Below are 14,865 nucleotides of genomic sequence, written 5' to 3' on the forward strand. Positions count from 1 at the left end.
ACATTCTGCCGGTACCTGTAAGATAAAAAATAGTTGAATGTGGAGTGCAATGAATGATGGTTACAACAGAGTTACTGAGAGAGTCGCAGTGGAATGAAGAACAATACATACTCAGTTGGCAGGACACGAGTATCTCAGCATCCTTACAGGAATGATCCCAGTCTCCTATGTGTTGCAGAGAGAAGAGTGTGGCACTTATCCTCGTGGAGTGAAGACAGACTGCTGGTTGTTGTTCCACACTGTAGAGATGGCACTGATCAGGGTGGTGACCTCAGACCAGGCTGCCAGGGTCTGGTGGCATAGCCTCTTCTGATGGTCCTCCACAATGTGGACTCCTTTCTTTTGCACCACACCATTGGACAGGACCTCCAGGTCATTGTTGGAGAAACGTGATGCCACCTTTCCCTTCTCCAACATTCCTGATCAAGCAGATCAACTTCAGAACATACAGCAGCTTTTTCAATGTAGTATGGGCACCAGGGATACCATTCTTTTGCTGGGCCTTGAAACAGGAACTCATTCACGAAGGCACAGTGGCTCAGTGGGTAGCACTGCTGACTCACAGCACCAGGATCCTGATTTGATTCCACCGTCAGGCACTCGTCTGTGTGGAGTTTACACATTCTCCCCATGTCTGTGTGGGTTTCCTCTGGATACTCCAGTTTTCTCCCACAGTCCAAAGATGTGCAGGTTAGGTAGACTGATCAAGCTAAATTGCCTATAGTGACCAAGGATATGCAGGCTACGGAAATTCAGGGTTACGGGGTAGGGTAGCAAGGGTGGGTCTGAGTGGGATGCTTTTTGGACGGTTGGTGCAGACTCAACAGGCCAAATGGCCTACCTTCATGCTGTAGGGATTCTATGCTTCTGTGAAAAATGTCTTCGCACACATACTTAGCCAAAAAATGTGACATTCAGCCTCATAAAACCCACTCACTATCACACTTTAACTGCAAATAGGTAATTTTCACATTGCTTTCTCTTCATAGATTGTAGAGCTTGCCATCTGACCTAGAATGCAGACGTAATCCTTCCTTATCTTCAGGGAAGGCAAAAGTCAGGAAAAACAAGATGCCGAGTTCGGCTGGAGCTAGGCCACAATGCTGTTTCAGTCCACTCAATGTTCAGAAACTGTCGGAAGTGGAGCAGCAAACTATACTGCGCACTGCACATTGTCATGTAATGACCAAGATGAGACTGCAGAACTTTGGTGAACAGCCAATTTTCCATAAAGTCTTGTAGGGTCCTGCTCCGATGACAGTGCCAAATGCTTTTGTGAGGTCAACAAAGGAGTTCTTACTGTGATGATGATGAATATTATCAAGCTTTAAGGAAAAATAAATCATGGTGACAGGCCAGGAGGGAAATGATCACAATGTTGTGTTACAGTAAAAAAAATTATTGAGTTGAAAATTACAGGGGAGGGGTGGACTCTACAAGTGCAAGTGAGTGGGAAGGAAGGGAGAGGTGTGTCCTTGATGTGCAAAGAACACTACTTTAGGATGGTGACACCCCCTTCCTTCACATTGTCTTTTAAAATAACAGCCTGTTTACTCCTGCCCAGCTGTCCACTGGGATTTGGCATTGGCAGCACATTATCACAGTCAACTGAGTTTTTAAACAGGTTCTACTGACCCTTGATAACAAAGTGTGGAGGTGGATGAACACAGCAGGCCAAGCAGCATATCAGGAGCACAAAAGCTGACGTTTCGGGCCTAGACCCTACATCAGAGACGTGAAGAAGGGTCTAGGCCCAAAACATCAGCTTTTGTGCTCCTGAGATGCTGCTTGGCCTGCTGTGTTCATCCAGCTCCACACTTTGTTATCTTGGATTCTACAGCATCTGCAGTTCCCATTATCACTTCTCCTGACTCTTAATTATTTGTTTACATATGGGGTGGGGGCAGTGGACAGTCAATGTTGGCACCCGTCCAACCTCCATATGATGAGGGTGACGGGGAGGAAGTGTATTGGGCACCCAACACGCATTACATGACAAAGCATCAAAAGCACACCCGGCCGGGGACACAATATCAAGCCCATTATTTCAGGACCCCAACGAACTGAAGTATTGTAATGATGCCAAGTATACCACAACTTTCAGCTTCTTTATTTCCATTCTCAGCTGAAAAGCAGTATCGTTTTATGTCTGAGACTTGTACGACAACATAGGATGACAGTTAGATTTTTAAACTTAGAAAAGAAAATCTTCTCTCACATGGAACTCTTCATGATGCTTTGCACAACAAAGCCTTCCAACATGGTGCTGTTAGCTTTTTTAAATAATCAACCTGTTGGGATATATTATGACATACCTTTGGGGCATGTGGGATTTGAACTTGGACCTACTGGCTCAGCGACAGCTAGTGACATTGCCACAAGAACCCCTCATTGTGGATGGATAATTAATATGCTGTATAATTAAAGGCATGGGCTACGAAACAAACACACACATGCAAAGCAAAATACGGCAAAACAGTGAGATAGGGCTGATGTGTTGTGATGCTGTTGCTATTCAGCAGATATAAAAAAATCAAGCTGCCTCTACTGCATAATACATCAGGCAAGCCATCTGAGAGAGCTGTGATTGGCAATCTGGGTGATAATGCAGTTGATCTTTATCCAGCTGATATTAATGCTGGGATGGAAATGAATGCAGGAAAGTTGTGCGAGAACATCCTCTAGGCTGACACCCACAGGGTCATTTTTATTCTAAAGGTCGTCTACATCGGTCATTGTACAGATGGCAGATCTCTGCAGTGACTACCCTGCTGACCCAAAACTAAAAAAAAATTATCCCCTTTGGAGATAGGCATGTTTCTGTGACAGTGGCCTGCAGATGTAATTGGTGCATGAACAATAGATACAGGAAATCTGGCTCTGATTTTTCCTGGCATTCCATCTTTAATCTTCTTTGTCCTTCTCATTTTTAATCTATAATATCTTGTTCAATCTTTGTTTAATAGGATGTGAAATTCAGATTACTTCATATATATCCATAAAACTGGAAAGGTATGATCTTTGAATTGCAATAACAGTAACATATTATTTAATTGTTACTATTATTTAACTGTTAAAAATAACTATCAGATTTACAGCAAAGGAAGGTATTAATTTTGAAAAGAAAACTCATTGGATTATTTACATTCAGATGACAGCAGGTGGTTTGCATGTTCTGTTTGTTCTATAGATACAGACCATTGCAGTATTGTAAGAAAATATTTAGTATCATTATAGTTTTCTGATTTTAACAGCTGTGGGTAATTTGCACTCTGAAAATCTCGTGCTCTTACTGTTTTGGAGATTGCATTTAATTCACAGTAATTCCAAATTCTTAGTGCTCGCAGAGAAAGATTATAAACACTTGCTTTTCAGACATATCTACAATTTCCTGCATTTCTTGATGAAAAATGTTTCTTTCCTTGTTGTGTTCACATTCAAAAGGTGGAATCTTCCTAGCCACTAAACATGGGTTTGATGAAAATGTTGGGAAAATCATGTCAAACCTCGACATCAAGAGTAAACATTCCATTTTCCAACCAAGTCTTGGATGGCAAGGTGAGATTCCCATTTACAAGAGGCAATGCACTAACGTTCATTAATATCTCATTATTACCTAGTCTCTCCTTACTTCTAGGATAACATGGTGTAGAGCTGGATGAACACAGCAGGCCAAGCAGCATCAGAGGAGCAGGAAGGCTGACGTTTTGGGCCTAGACTCTTCTTCAGAAATGGGGCAGGGGAAGGGGGTTCAGAAATAAATAAGGAGAGGGGGGAGGCAGATAGAAGATGGATGGAAGAGAAGATAGCTGGAGAGGAGACAGACAGGTCAAAGAGGCGGGGATGGAGCCAGTAAAGGGAATGTAGGTGGGGAGTTAGGGAGGAGATAGGTCAGTCCAGGGAGGACGGACAGGTCAAAGGGGTAGGAAGTGGTTACCAGGTAGGAGATGAGGGTGGGGCTTGAGGTGGGAGGAGGGTATAGGTGAGAGGAAGGACAGGTTTTTGAAGCTTTTCCCTCCCCCTACTGCATCCCAAAACCAGCCTGGCTTGTCCCCACCTCCCTAACCTGTTCTTCCTCCCCAGGCTGGTTACACTGGGCTGACTCTGCCCCACTCCCCATGATACAGAGATACAGTCCCCTTAACTACCCTAAATGCTGACTGACCACACCCAAGAGAGTGGAGTCACAGCAATGCAGAGGGCACACAGGATATGTAGTTGAGGGAGGGGCATTGGGGGTGGGTGACAGCAATTGAGGGAAGATTTTCTATGCAGTTCTGAGATTGGTGGACCATGAGCCTTAGTGAGATGCATGTGCAAGTGGCAGAGATACAGTGAGTGAGAGAAAGCAGAGGTAACACTTACCCTCATGGAGTAGAGAAGGTAACTGAACTTCTTGTAGCATAACTGTGCATCCCTCCAGACTGTGGATATCACTGACCTGGGTTGGCAACTCCAGACCAGGCTGGTAGGGTCTGGTGTCATGGTCTCCTTCCCAAGTCCTAGAGAAGAGGATGGCCTCCTCAGCACCAATCCATTTACTGGGAGTACAAAGTCCTTATCAGCAAAGCAGGACATTAATTTCCTCTTATCTGCCATGTCTGGGTCAAATGAACTATGTAAGGCAGGATTTTTTTGTCTTTATTCGTTCACAGGAAATGGGTGTTGCTGACAGAACCAGCATTCACTGCCCATTCCTGGTTGCCCTTGAAAGGTGGTGGCAACCAGCCTTCTTGAAATGCTGTTTTCTATGTGCCGTAAACAGGCCTGCAATGCAAGGTTAGGGAGGGAGCCCACCATTTTGATACAGAGATATATTTCAATTTACAATGGTGAGTGGCTTGGAGGAGAATTTACACATCGTGATGTTTCTGCTGCCCTTGTTCTACTAGATGGAAGTGACAGTAGGCTTTAGGAAATCAGGAGGTTAGTTACTCATTGCAGGATTCCTAGCTTTTGATCTGCTCTGGTAGACACAGTCCAGTGTGTCTACTGGACTAAGGCTAGCCCAGTCAGTTTGTAGTCAATGGGAACCCTCAGCATGTTGAGAGTGGTGGATTCAGTGATGGTGATGCCATTGAATGTTTAGGGTGATGGATAGAATGTCCCTTGTTACTCATGGTTATTGTCTGGCATTTGTGTAACATGAATGTTACTTGCCATTTGCATGGACAGATTCAACTCCAGATTGCCAGTATTGTTTGACTGAGCGGCGGGCTTTAAATATGGTGCTTGAGCCCAGGTCCTTAGGCAATCTCAGCAGTAGCTAGTGCATCTGTCTACGGGGAGTAGGATAATAAAACATATGCCGTGGGGAATGATGTGTAGGTAATGATGCAGGTTTGGGAAGATAGAGTGAGAAAATGTAAATTTCTGGTAAAATTCAGCTCATAGCATCAGATTTAATTTTGGAGATTTAATTTCTCAGCAGTGAGCTTGCTGACTGATCAAAAATTCAAAAAGGGATTGTTGGTGGCAGGAGTGGTGGGGAATTAACTCCATATTTCCTACAAAACTCTCTTAACTCCCAAGAAGGTAGTTTCTGTTTGCTTATTTAAGTTCAGATATATTCGTATTTTCAACAGCACTTTAATTTGAGAAAGGAAATGAGTTTGAGATGGGTATGGTGTTTGCAACTTTAGGTCTGCCAATTTAGTAGCAAATTGATATGAGTGGGCTCAGCGAAAAGCATGGGTCTCTATCCATTTTTCTGTGTAATCAATTTTCAGCCAAAATGCATGTTTTTTTTTCCCGGAACAAATATTTAAACGAAGATACTTTCTGCAATCGCGCCTTTATAACAGAAAGGATATCCATATAAAACAGGCGTGTCCTTTTGCAATAGTACAAAAGTCAAAGTGGAAGGACCATCAATGTGTCATAATGTTTATATCCTGCAAGTGCTGGCAAATCCTTCCAATTCATTTTCTAGTTTTTTTGATTTAGTATTTGCAGCTTACTAAACATAATTTACAAATAACACAGATTGACGGAATTGCACATGAGACCAATCTTGTATATGTATCAGGCCAATCAGCTATATGAATCCCAAAGCATATGGGGTGGTGAAGGTAGTTTATGGTGGAAAGTTGTGGAGAACACAAAGTGGATTTGGCAACCAGAAGATTGAGGAAAGTGCCATTTGTTCACCTAACAAGCTTTATGCATAAATAGAGTGCATTGAAGCTATCCTGTAAGATTATGGCTGTACTGATCAGGTCATTGCTGTCTGTGCAGCACACAAAGTTGCAATTTGGCTGAAGGCTGCCACTGTCAGACCTGAAAAAATAGCCAGTGTATTTTTAAATAGATTGTAAAACCAGAGTCAGGTGACAGCTGGATGGCCAGTTTGTGACGCAGAGTGTCATAGGTTCAATTCCTGTTGTGCCTGAGGTTAGCATGAAATTTCTACCTTCTCAACCTCACCACTTACCTGAGATATAGTGATCCTAAGGTTAAACCGTCACTAGTTCCATCTCTCTGATGAGAGAATCATGGTCCTCCAGCATTATGATAACTGTACTTTAAGGGCAAATTACCTGAAGAATTGTAATAATATATAAGGCAAGCCATTTAATGCTGTTCCTAAGTAGTGGCAGTGTGTGTGTGTTTTTCACTAACAATAGGTTGCCTTATGTCTCTGCCTACCATCTAATTGTATGAATTTCAGTGCTGGTTTAATGTCAGGTACTAGACTTCACGTCCCAACAACTGGTTGATTGAATCAAACAGCATTTCTCTTCAGTTGTTCACAATTGGCAGTGTAGAGGCCAAGGTCAACAAATCCACAATGCAAAATCCAATACAAAATGTTGCCTGTCAGATAGGCTTCTGCTTTTGGTGAGTACTTGCTGAACAACCTGTGAGCTAATAGCTACTCTGACAAGCAATTTAAGATAATCAAGCTTACAACATGGCTCATTTATAATTGTCAGAAGTATTCTACTATTCATATGCAGAGATACATTTGCAGTAACTGAAAAGAATATGTTCAACCCTTGCACCTTGTTTACACTTCCCAGGAGCTTGCAAAGTCTATATTTCCTCAATGCTTTCTCTATGATCTTAGTTATTCACAGTTGGCCTGCTAACCAATTAACACCCTTTACTCCGATGCTATAAATCTGTTGTGATTGTTTGAAATTTGGTATTCTTTTGCTTGTTCTGATGTGTGTAAACAGAAAGTCTTAGTAGCACATCTTCTTAGCAGAAATCTTTGAATACTTAGCTGATAACAAGTACATATTGTAAAACCCATGTTTCCACAAGGATTATGATGGAGTGCAGTATGTTAAATTGCCTGAATCTGGTGACTGAACTGCTTTATTAGAGAAGTCCAACTTGAATTTCCAGGATTATTATTGTGTGTAGAATACTCCACGGGTTTAAAACATTTATCATGCAAGCCATAGAGCAAGACATCAGCCAAAAATGAAGCCAAACAACGGAAGCAACTAAGACCAAACTGCACAAATATCACTGACTAGATATATCCAGAAACTGATCCAAGGCACCTTCCCTGTAAACTGCATCTGTACACTACATTATCAGACCCTATTTGATATGTCTTTGGCACTCTACTGAAAACTGACTGTGTTTTCTATTGCAAACAGAACAACTCACCATGTGGATTCATAGCAAGCAGGCATTATTGACTAAATTTGTCAACACTTCCCCAGTAGAGAATGTAATATAAAATATGTTATATACATCTTGCCCCATATTACTGAAAAAACCTAACCTGTGTTTCTAACTCACCACTCACTCAGCTCCCTTTTGCATCACATAAGATAAATCACTTACAAACTGTGGCAAAACTAATTCAAACAAATATAGAACTGAACCACTTCTCAAATATTTATTTTGATTTCTTGCTAGCAAGGGTTTGTGTTACAAGGAAATGTTGGAGTTTGAGTTATAAGAAGAGTTGGGATAGGCTGCAACTCTTTTCCACTGGATCATGGGAGGTTGAGGGGTGACAGTATAGATGTCTACAAAATCATGAGAGGCATAGATAGCTAACAGCCTTTCCCCAAGTCAAAAACTAGAGGGCATAGGTTTAAGGTGAGAGGGGAGAGATACAAAAGTCCAATGGGGCAAATTTTTTTCACACAGAGTGTTTGGGTGTCTCGAACAAGTTGCCAGAGGTAGTGGTGGAAGCGAGTACAATTTTGTCATTTAAGAAACATTTGTACAGGTACATGGATGGAATAGTTATGGAGGGATATGGACTAAACACAGGCAAATGGGACCAGAGTAATTGTGAAAACTGGGCAGCACGGGAAAGTTAGGCGGAAGGGTCTATTTCGGTGCTATAGATTCTACAGCAATCCTCTATGATTCAATGTCAATGTTTATACTTTATACCTAATGGTATTTTCACCCTCAACACATTGCTCGTAATCTGGTGAAGTGCATCACCCTTTTTTTCTGCAGAGCCTGTAGTTTCTGTATCCCATTCAAATCAACCTCAGACAATCTGCTTCACTAGCTTTCTTCCCGATTTGTGGCTGCGAAAATTTACCCCTACAGATTTCCCTTTGATGTCATTATGTATTCTTCACCCCTTGCCCAATTAAGTGATCTTTCTAAATATTTTCTGCAAGGTAAAAACATACAAGATCACCAGCCACCGGTTATCGAGAGGAATATCTTGTGATTCAAGCAACTTTGATCTTGTGATAACTATATCCATGTGCGTAAGCCCAAAGGTATCCTAAACAGCCATTCTGACACTGCTGATTCACTGCAAAATGTAAAAGTATTTGATAGAATTGTCTGGGGAACATGATTGACAAGTTGAAAGAGACAATAGGATCTTGTTTAGTCTCTCTGATGAAGGGTCTAGGCCCGAAACATCAGCTTTTGTGCTCCTGAGATGCTGCTTGGCCTGCTGTGTTCATCCAGCCTCACATTGTATTATCTTGTTTAGTACCTTGCTGTCAAGCTGTAGATATGACGATCTGTCTCTGCTAGACAATTAATACTCAAGAATGCAAACTGAATGAAACCAATTAAGTCAGTAGAGATGCAACTTCGAAGTTCCCTAGACAGATCAAATATCATGGTGCTGTACATGCTGGACATGGACTCCACCAATTGACAAGATTGATACTGGATATCCTGGGAGACTTTCACAAATGTGCAGTGCTCTGCAATGATCTTTCTTTAAAGGCAGAAGCCATGACATCAGGGTACATTGTCTCATCAGCTGGTGTTTCACTCAGAAACCCTTTACACTAAGTCCCCTTACTCAAAAACACCATGACAGCTCACTTTCTATCACCTACTGCCAACTCATGCTGAGTGCATGACCTTGTATGACCTTCTCACAATTGCTATCTATTCAGTGATTGACTCTGGATTGGAAGCTGACAGCAAGACGAATAATGAAGTTACAGGTATAAACGATGGAGTATTTCAAATGAAGAAGTCATTGTAAGTCATTACAAACATCTTTAGAAATTGCACAGTTATCCATGGTGTGGATAGGCACTCAAAGTGTTGGCACCTACCATCAGTCCTTTCAGTGAGTTCCAACTACTTTCCTCAAACTTCAAATAGACTGTCTTGTTTCTGCTTTAGCGTTTATAAGATGATGTTCACTTTACTACCTTTGAAATCAGTTGCCATCTATCCCAAAGGGGCCTCTTTCCCGCCATTAAGTTTGGTGAAAATATTAGGATTATTTTTAAAACTGCTAGAAATATTTCAAAGCACATAGTGTACAATGCAAACTTTGGAGGAAGAGAAATTTAAGTTTAATGAAGCTTAAAGAAATATTTTGAAATAGTAAAGTAATTACTGTTCACTGACATGTTACAGATATATTTCTAAGTTTCTCCCAACATTTATTTTTCAAAGAAATTTCAGCAAAAGTAGTTATCCAGGCAACAGCTCCACTGAAAACCAATCCCCCAATGAAAATATTACACTTTGCACTCACGAATCCTCCTGATTACCACAATGTATTATTAAATAGATTACATTATGAGGTAACTGTCTGCTCTTACATAGCCAGCAATGTTTTATGGCTAAATCCAATTTAGATCTAAAATAAGTTCTATGAAATTTCACTGAATGCTTTTAAGGCACTTTTCCCTCTTTGTTTTACTACTGTCTGGCTTCCTCACATTATCACTTCATCCCAAACAACTATATTAATAAGTGTCATCTTACAGTTTGAACCACTCAGTAGATAATTGTTAGAATGCATGCAATAAAATCAATGATCATAGAATCCTACAATGCGGAAACAGGCCATTTGACCCAACAAGTCCACGCCGACTCTCTGAAGAGCATTTCATCCCCACAATCCCTGTAACCCCACATTTCCCACGGCTAATTCACCCAACCTATGCATCCCTGGACAGTAAAGTGTAACTTAGCATGGCCAATCCACCTAACCTGCACATCTTTGGACAGTGGGAGGAAACCAGAGCACCCGGAAGAAACTCATGCAGACACGAAGAGAATGTGCAAACTCCACACAGACAGTCGCCTGAGGCTGGAATTGAACGCACTAACCACTGAGCCACCGTGCCGTCCAAATGATTCTGATTTTTCCTTGCTCTGTGGATAAATGCTTACTTTGCTTCTCACAATTGGCTACAATTTTTGGAATGGTGACACCTTCTAAATCTCTTTGGTGACACCTTCTAAAGCACTTTGAAGCACTAATGCATTTAGGTACTCACATATTAAGATCACGAAGTCACAAAAGTCATCATGAATTGGTTATGAAAGAACATTAGTTTTGATTTACTAATGGGTTACAAAAATCAAGCTGTTGCTAGGTTAATCATCCAAATGTAAGTTTTCAAATGTTAAATTATCAACAGATGCTCTTTCAGCATCTTAAAATATTTTAGGTACAACTCTTCATTAAAGTTTAATTTCTCTTAAACAATAACCTATTTTTTTCTCAATTTATTTGTGAAAGGCTGGCTGAGTATTTCCAAAACATGATCTTTTGATTTCGGACCTTCAAAATTGAGTTTTGATTTTATCTTCAGTGTTTAAGGTCAATACTCCAGGATTGCTGAAATATTTGTAAAACCTAGCACCTAACTACAGCCTTAACCCTTAACATAGTAAGATGTTACACCAGTGATGACTATCTGGAGGCTTTCTGAAAGCCTGATGACAGAGAGTAAGAGAAATTAAATGAGGAGTTCAATGTACTTGTAGTAGCACCACAATGAAATGGTGAATCATCAGCAATGTTGTGCTTTGAGATCAATCATAAAAAGACTATAAAGGGTGGTTTACACAAATAACTGTTGTCTCAATGCCGATGAATTTAGGCAAGTAAAATTGTTATTTTTTTCTTATTTCTAAAAGAGGACACTTATAAAAGATGACAAAACACCGGCAGGTAGCCTACATAAACTCATTTTGGTACAGGTAAAAAACTGAGCGGCCAACACCGCTCCAAATGGTACATACTTTGAAGAGTCAAAAGTAAAAATTCCAGGCAAGCAATTCAGCTCCACAAGCTGCGTCAGTAACAAATCCAATGCAGCTAAACACGTTACAGAGCACATTGACAAAACTTCAGGATAAAGATTTCACTAATAATTTTACCCAGCAATAGAATATGAAAGTTCAACAACATTTTAAAATTTCATATTTTATAAAAAAATGACAATTTTGCTTACCACTCCTCCAAAGTATTTCCCCACGTAGAAGTCATTGAGACTGTGAAGTTCCAAGTAGGCTGCTCCAATTTCTTTAGACAGTTCAATTCCCTCATAGAAAGGAACACAGCTCCCTTTATCTGATGTGCACAGTGGGCATGAACAAGGCGGCCCTTCTTCTGTTAAAAATGTTGAAACATCATGAATTTCAAGTCAACGTTTTTTACACAAAGCTCACAATTTAGTTGTACATACTATTTGTGAAGTCAAGAGTAAGAATAAAATGATTAAATGTTATGGAATTTGTGTATTGAAAATAATAGAATGTTTACTATTTAATACATGAAGATTGTCCCTTGCCTCCAGCAGTTGAAATTGCGTAAAACTACTATAAAAGCGTAGAAGGCGTACAATTTTGAATATTAAAGAAATCGTTCACAGTAATAAATATCAACTGTTTTTCACCCAGCAGTATCCTGAAAACAGCATGGAGGTGAATGCCTAACTGGTTTGTCTTTGTGACATTTATTGAGGGTCAACCATTAGACACGATCGTCGGGGTATCCGTGCTTTTCCTGAACCAAAATATTAGATCTTTCCCAGAAATTGTAACACCTTTAAAACCTGTGTCATGCATGTATGATTAAATATTGCAATGAAAACAAATTCAATTGCAATACATTCAATTTGTTCTTACTTGGACTCTAAGGTCAGGGTTATTGCCATTGCTCGACTTTGAACTGAGACACTGCACAAAGTTTTGGCATATGACAATTTTAGTGCAAAAATGCAGATAAATGCAGCGCTGCTGATGCAAGTGACAGTGTACTCTTTGAAGTTGAAGTCCTGGCATTAACTAGAAGTTTGTCATGGCAAAACACCCATTAAACAAGGCTTATTTAAGATCTTTCAATGGTAAGATAAACTGAATTTAGTTATACAGCATTCACCATGGACGCTGCAAATAATATTATTTGAATTTTGATACAGCCTCCTAAATTTCAAAGAAAGTAACTCATTTACATTTTGGCTCAAATTTTCCAATAATATTTGCACCACACAAGTGACCACCCCCAGTAAGAGACATTCTAAACACTGCCACTTCATATTCAATGACATTACCTCATTGAATTTCCCACCAGCAATATCCCTGGGATTGCCATTGAAGAAACTGAGCTTGATTCATCATGTAAATACAATGGCTACAAAAGCATGTCAGAGACTAGGAATACTGTGGCGAGTTTCTCACCTCCTGACTCCCAAAGCTTGTCCACCATCCACATGGCATAAGTCAGGAGTGTGTTGGAATACTCCCCATTTGCCTGGACGAGTGAAGCTCCAAAAATACTCAAGAAGCTTGACATCATCCAGGACAAAGTAGCCTTCTTGATTGTCACCACATCCGTAAGCATCCAGTCCCTCCATTATTGCCAATGTTCAGTCATAGCAGTGTATACTATCTATGAGATACACGGCAGAAATTCACTAAAGATTCTCAGGCAGTACCTTCTGAACTCTCAAACACTTCCATTCAGGAGGACAAGGGCAGCTGATACATGGGAACACCACCACTTCCAAGTTCTCCTCCGAGCTGCTCACCATCCTGACTTGGAAATATATCACCATTCCCTCACTGCAACTGTGTGAAAATCCTGGAATTTCTTCCCTCATAGCATTGTGGGTCCATGCACAGCAAGTGGACTACAGTAGTTCAAGAAGCCAGCTCATCAACACCTTCTCAAAAGGCAACTAGGGATGGGCAATAAAGGCTGGCCCCGCCAGTGATGCCAAGGCCCATGAATGAATAAAAAATGCTTCTTTTTAATGTAAGAAAGGTGCACCACATTTCTAAGATGAGGTTCAAATCAGCACTCCCTCAAAAATGCAGAGCTGCCTTTCCATTCTTAACATAGTGTAGAAATGTCAGAGGAAGGTAAACCATGCCATTTTTTCACAGCAGTCAGCTGGATTTTAAATGGTCTGACGACTTTGCCAACTGCTGTCAAATCATAAGTTCATGGGTGTCATTCTTAGGGTTTTGGGAGGGTAGGATGCAAGATAGGCAAGGGGGTTACAGTGCCAGGTATCGGATCTCAGGTCTCAGGATGCACAGGGTATGAGTTGGGGAGGGGGTTACGCTGCCAGCAGAAGGTTGCCAAATGAGTAGCAGTTTGGGTGCCAGGTAAATAGGGCGCCAACTCGGTGCGATGCTATATGTAGGATGCCTACTCAAAATACTCAGTAGGAGTTAGGGTACTAAGGTGATAGATAAATGGAAGGTTTAGGGGGCCAGCTGGGTAAGGATGCTAGCTGAATAAAGGATAGTGTGCCAGGTGGGTAGGATGCCAAGTGAGAAGGGGCCAAGTACTAAACAGGTCGGGTGCCAGGGTGCAAGGTTGCAAAGTAAGTGATGCAATGTTTGCTAGAGGTCGGGGTTCGTAGGTTTTGGTTCCTGCAGGAGAAACAGGTTGAGATCCAATGGTTGGGTGGGGGTGGTGGAGATCAGGCCTGGTGGTGGTTAGAGCAATTGGTCCCTTGGTGCAACATCAGGTTAGGGTCTGGGGGACCGAAGAATAAAATGTACAATGTGTTTTTTTTATTCATTCACAGGATGTGAGGGTCATTGGCTAGGCCAGCATTTATTGCTGATCCCTAATTGCCTAGACAGCAGTTAAGAGTCAACCACATTGCTGTGGGTCTGCCGACATATGTAGGTCAGGCCAGGTAAGGATGACATTTTCCATTCCTACAGGATGTTAATTTTAAGGTGAATGTAAATGGCCAAACTTCAATACCCGTCACTGGCCAGAAAGTACCAATCACTGAGGTTGAACAGGAAGTTAAATATCCCGGGGTAATGGGAACTGCAGATGCTGGAGATTCCAAGATAATAAAATGTGAGGCTGGATGAACACAGCAGGCCAAGCAGCATCTCAGGAGCACAAAAGCTTTTGTGCTCCTGAGATGCTGCTTGGCCTGCTGTGTTCATCCAGCCTCACATTTTATTATCATTAAATATCCCAGAGGTTTTTAGGCATGATTTTCCCTTTTCGAATAAGTGTGGGGTGAATGTGTAAGGCAGTGAGTAACATGTCATCCCTATCAGTGAGAAACTGAGCTTATCACACACCAATCAACACATTATGCATTGACAGGTGAGAAGGGGCAAGCCTTCTGGCCTATCAACAGCTTTAAAACTGTCACCCGCTTCGTCACCAAGAGTTGC

At 41.2% G+C, this 14,865-nt stretch overlaps 1 protein-coding gene across 5 annotated transcripts in view; it reads right to left on the reverse strand.

The window, feature by feature from the left end:
- Positions 1-14,865, reverse strand: part of rhobtb3 (Rho related BTB domain containing 3) — a 125,594-nt gene that overhangs the window by 50,382 nt on the left and 60,347 nt on the right. For all 5 annotated transcript variants that reach the window (XM_048526753.2, XM_048526752.2, XM_048526751.2 and 2 more), the window contains one exon: positions 11,661-11,818. In XM_048526753.2, coding sequence (XP_048382710.1) covers positions 11,661-11,818 — 158 coding nt within the window. The remainder of the gene's footprint in view (positions 1-11,660; positions 11,819-14,865) is intronic.

This window comes from Stegostoma tigrinum, chromosome 3, assembly GCF_030684315.1.
Source record: "Stegostoma tigrinum isolate sSteTig4 chromosome 3, sSteTig4.hap1, whole genome shotgun sequence".
In the NCBI taxonomy this organism is placed as follows: domain Eukaryota; kingdom Metazoa; phylum Chordata; class Chondrichthyes; order Orectolobiformes; family Stegostomatidae; genus Stegostoma; species Stegostoma tigrinum.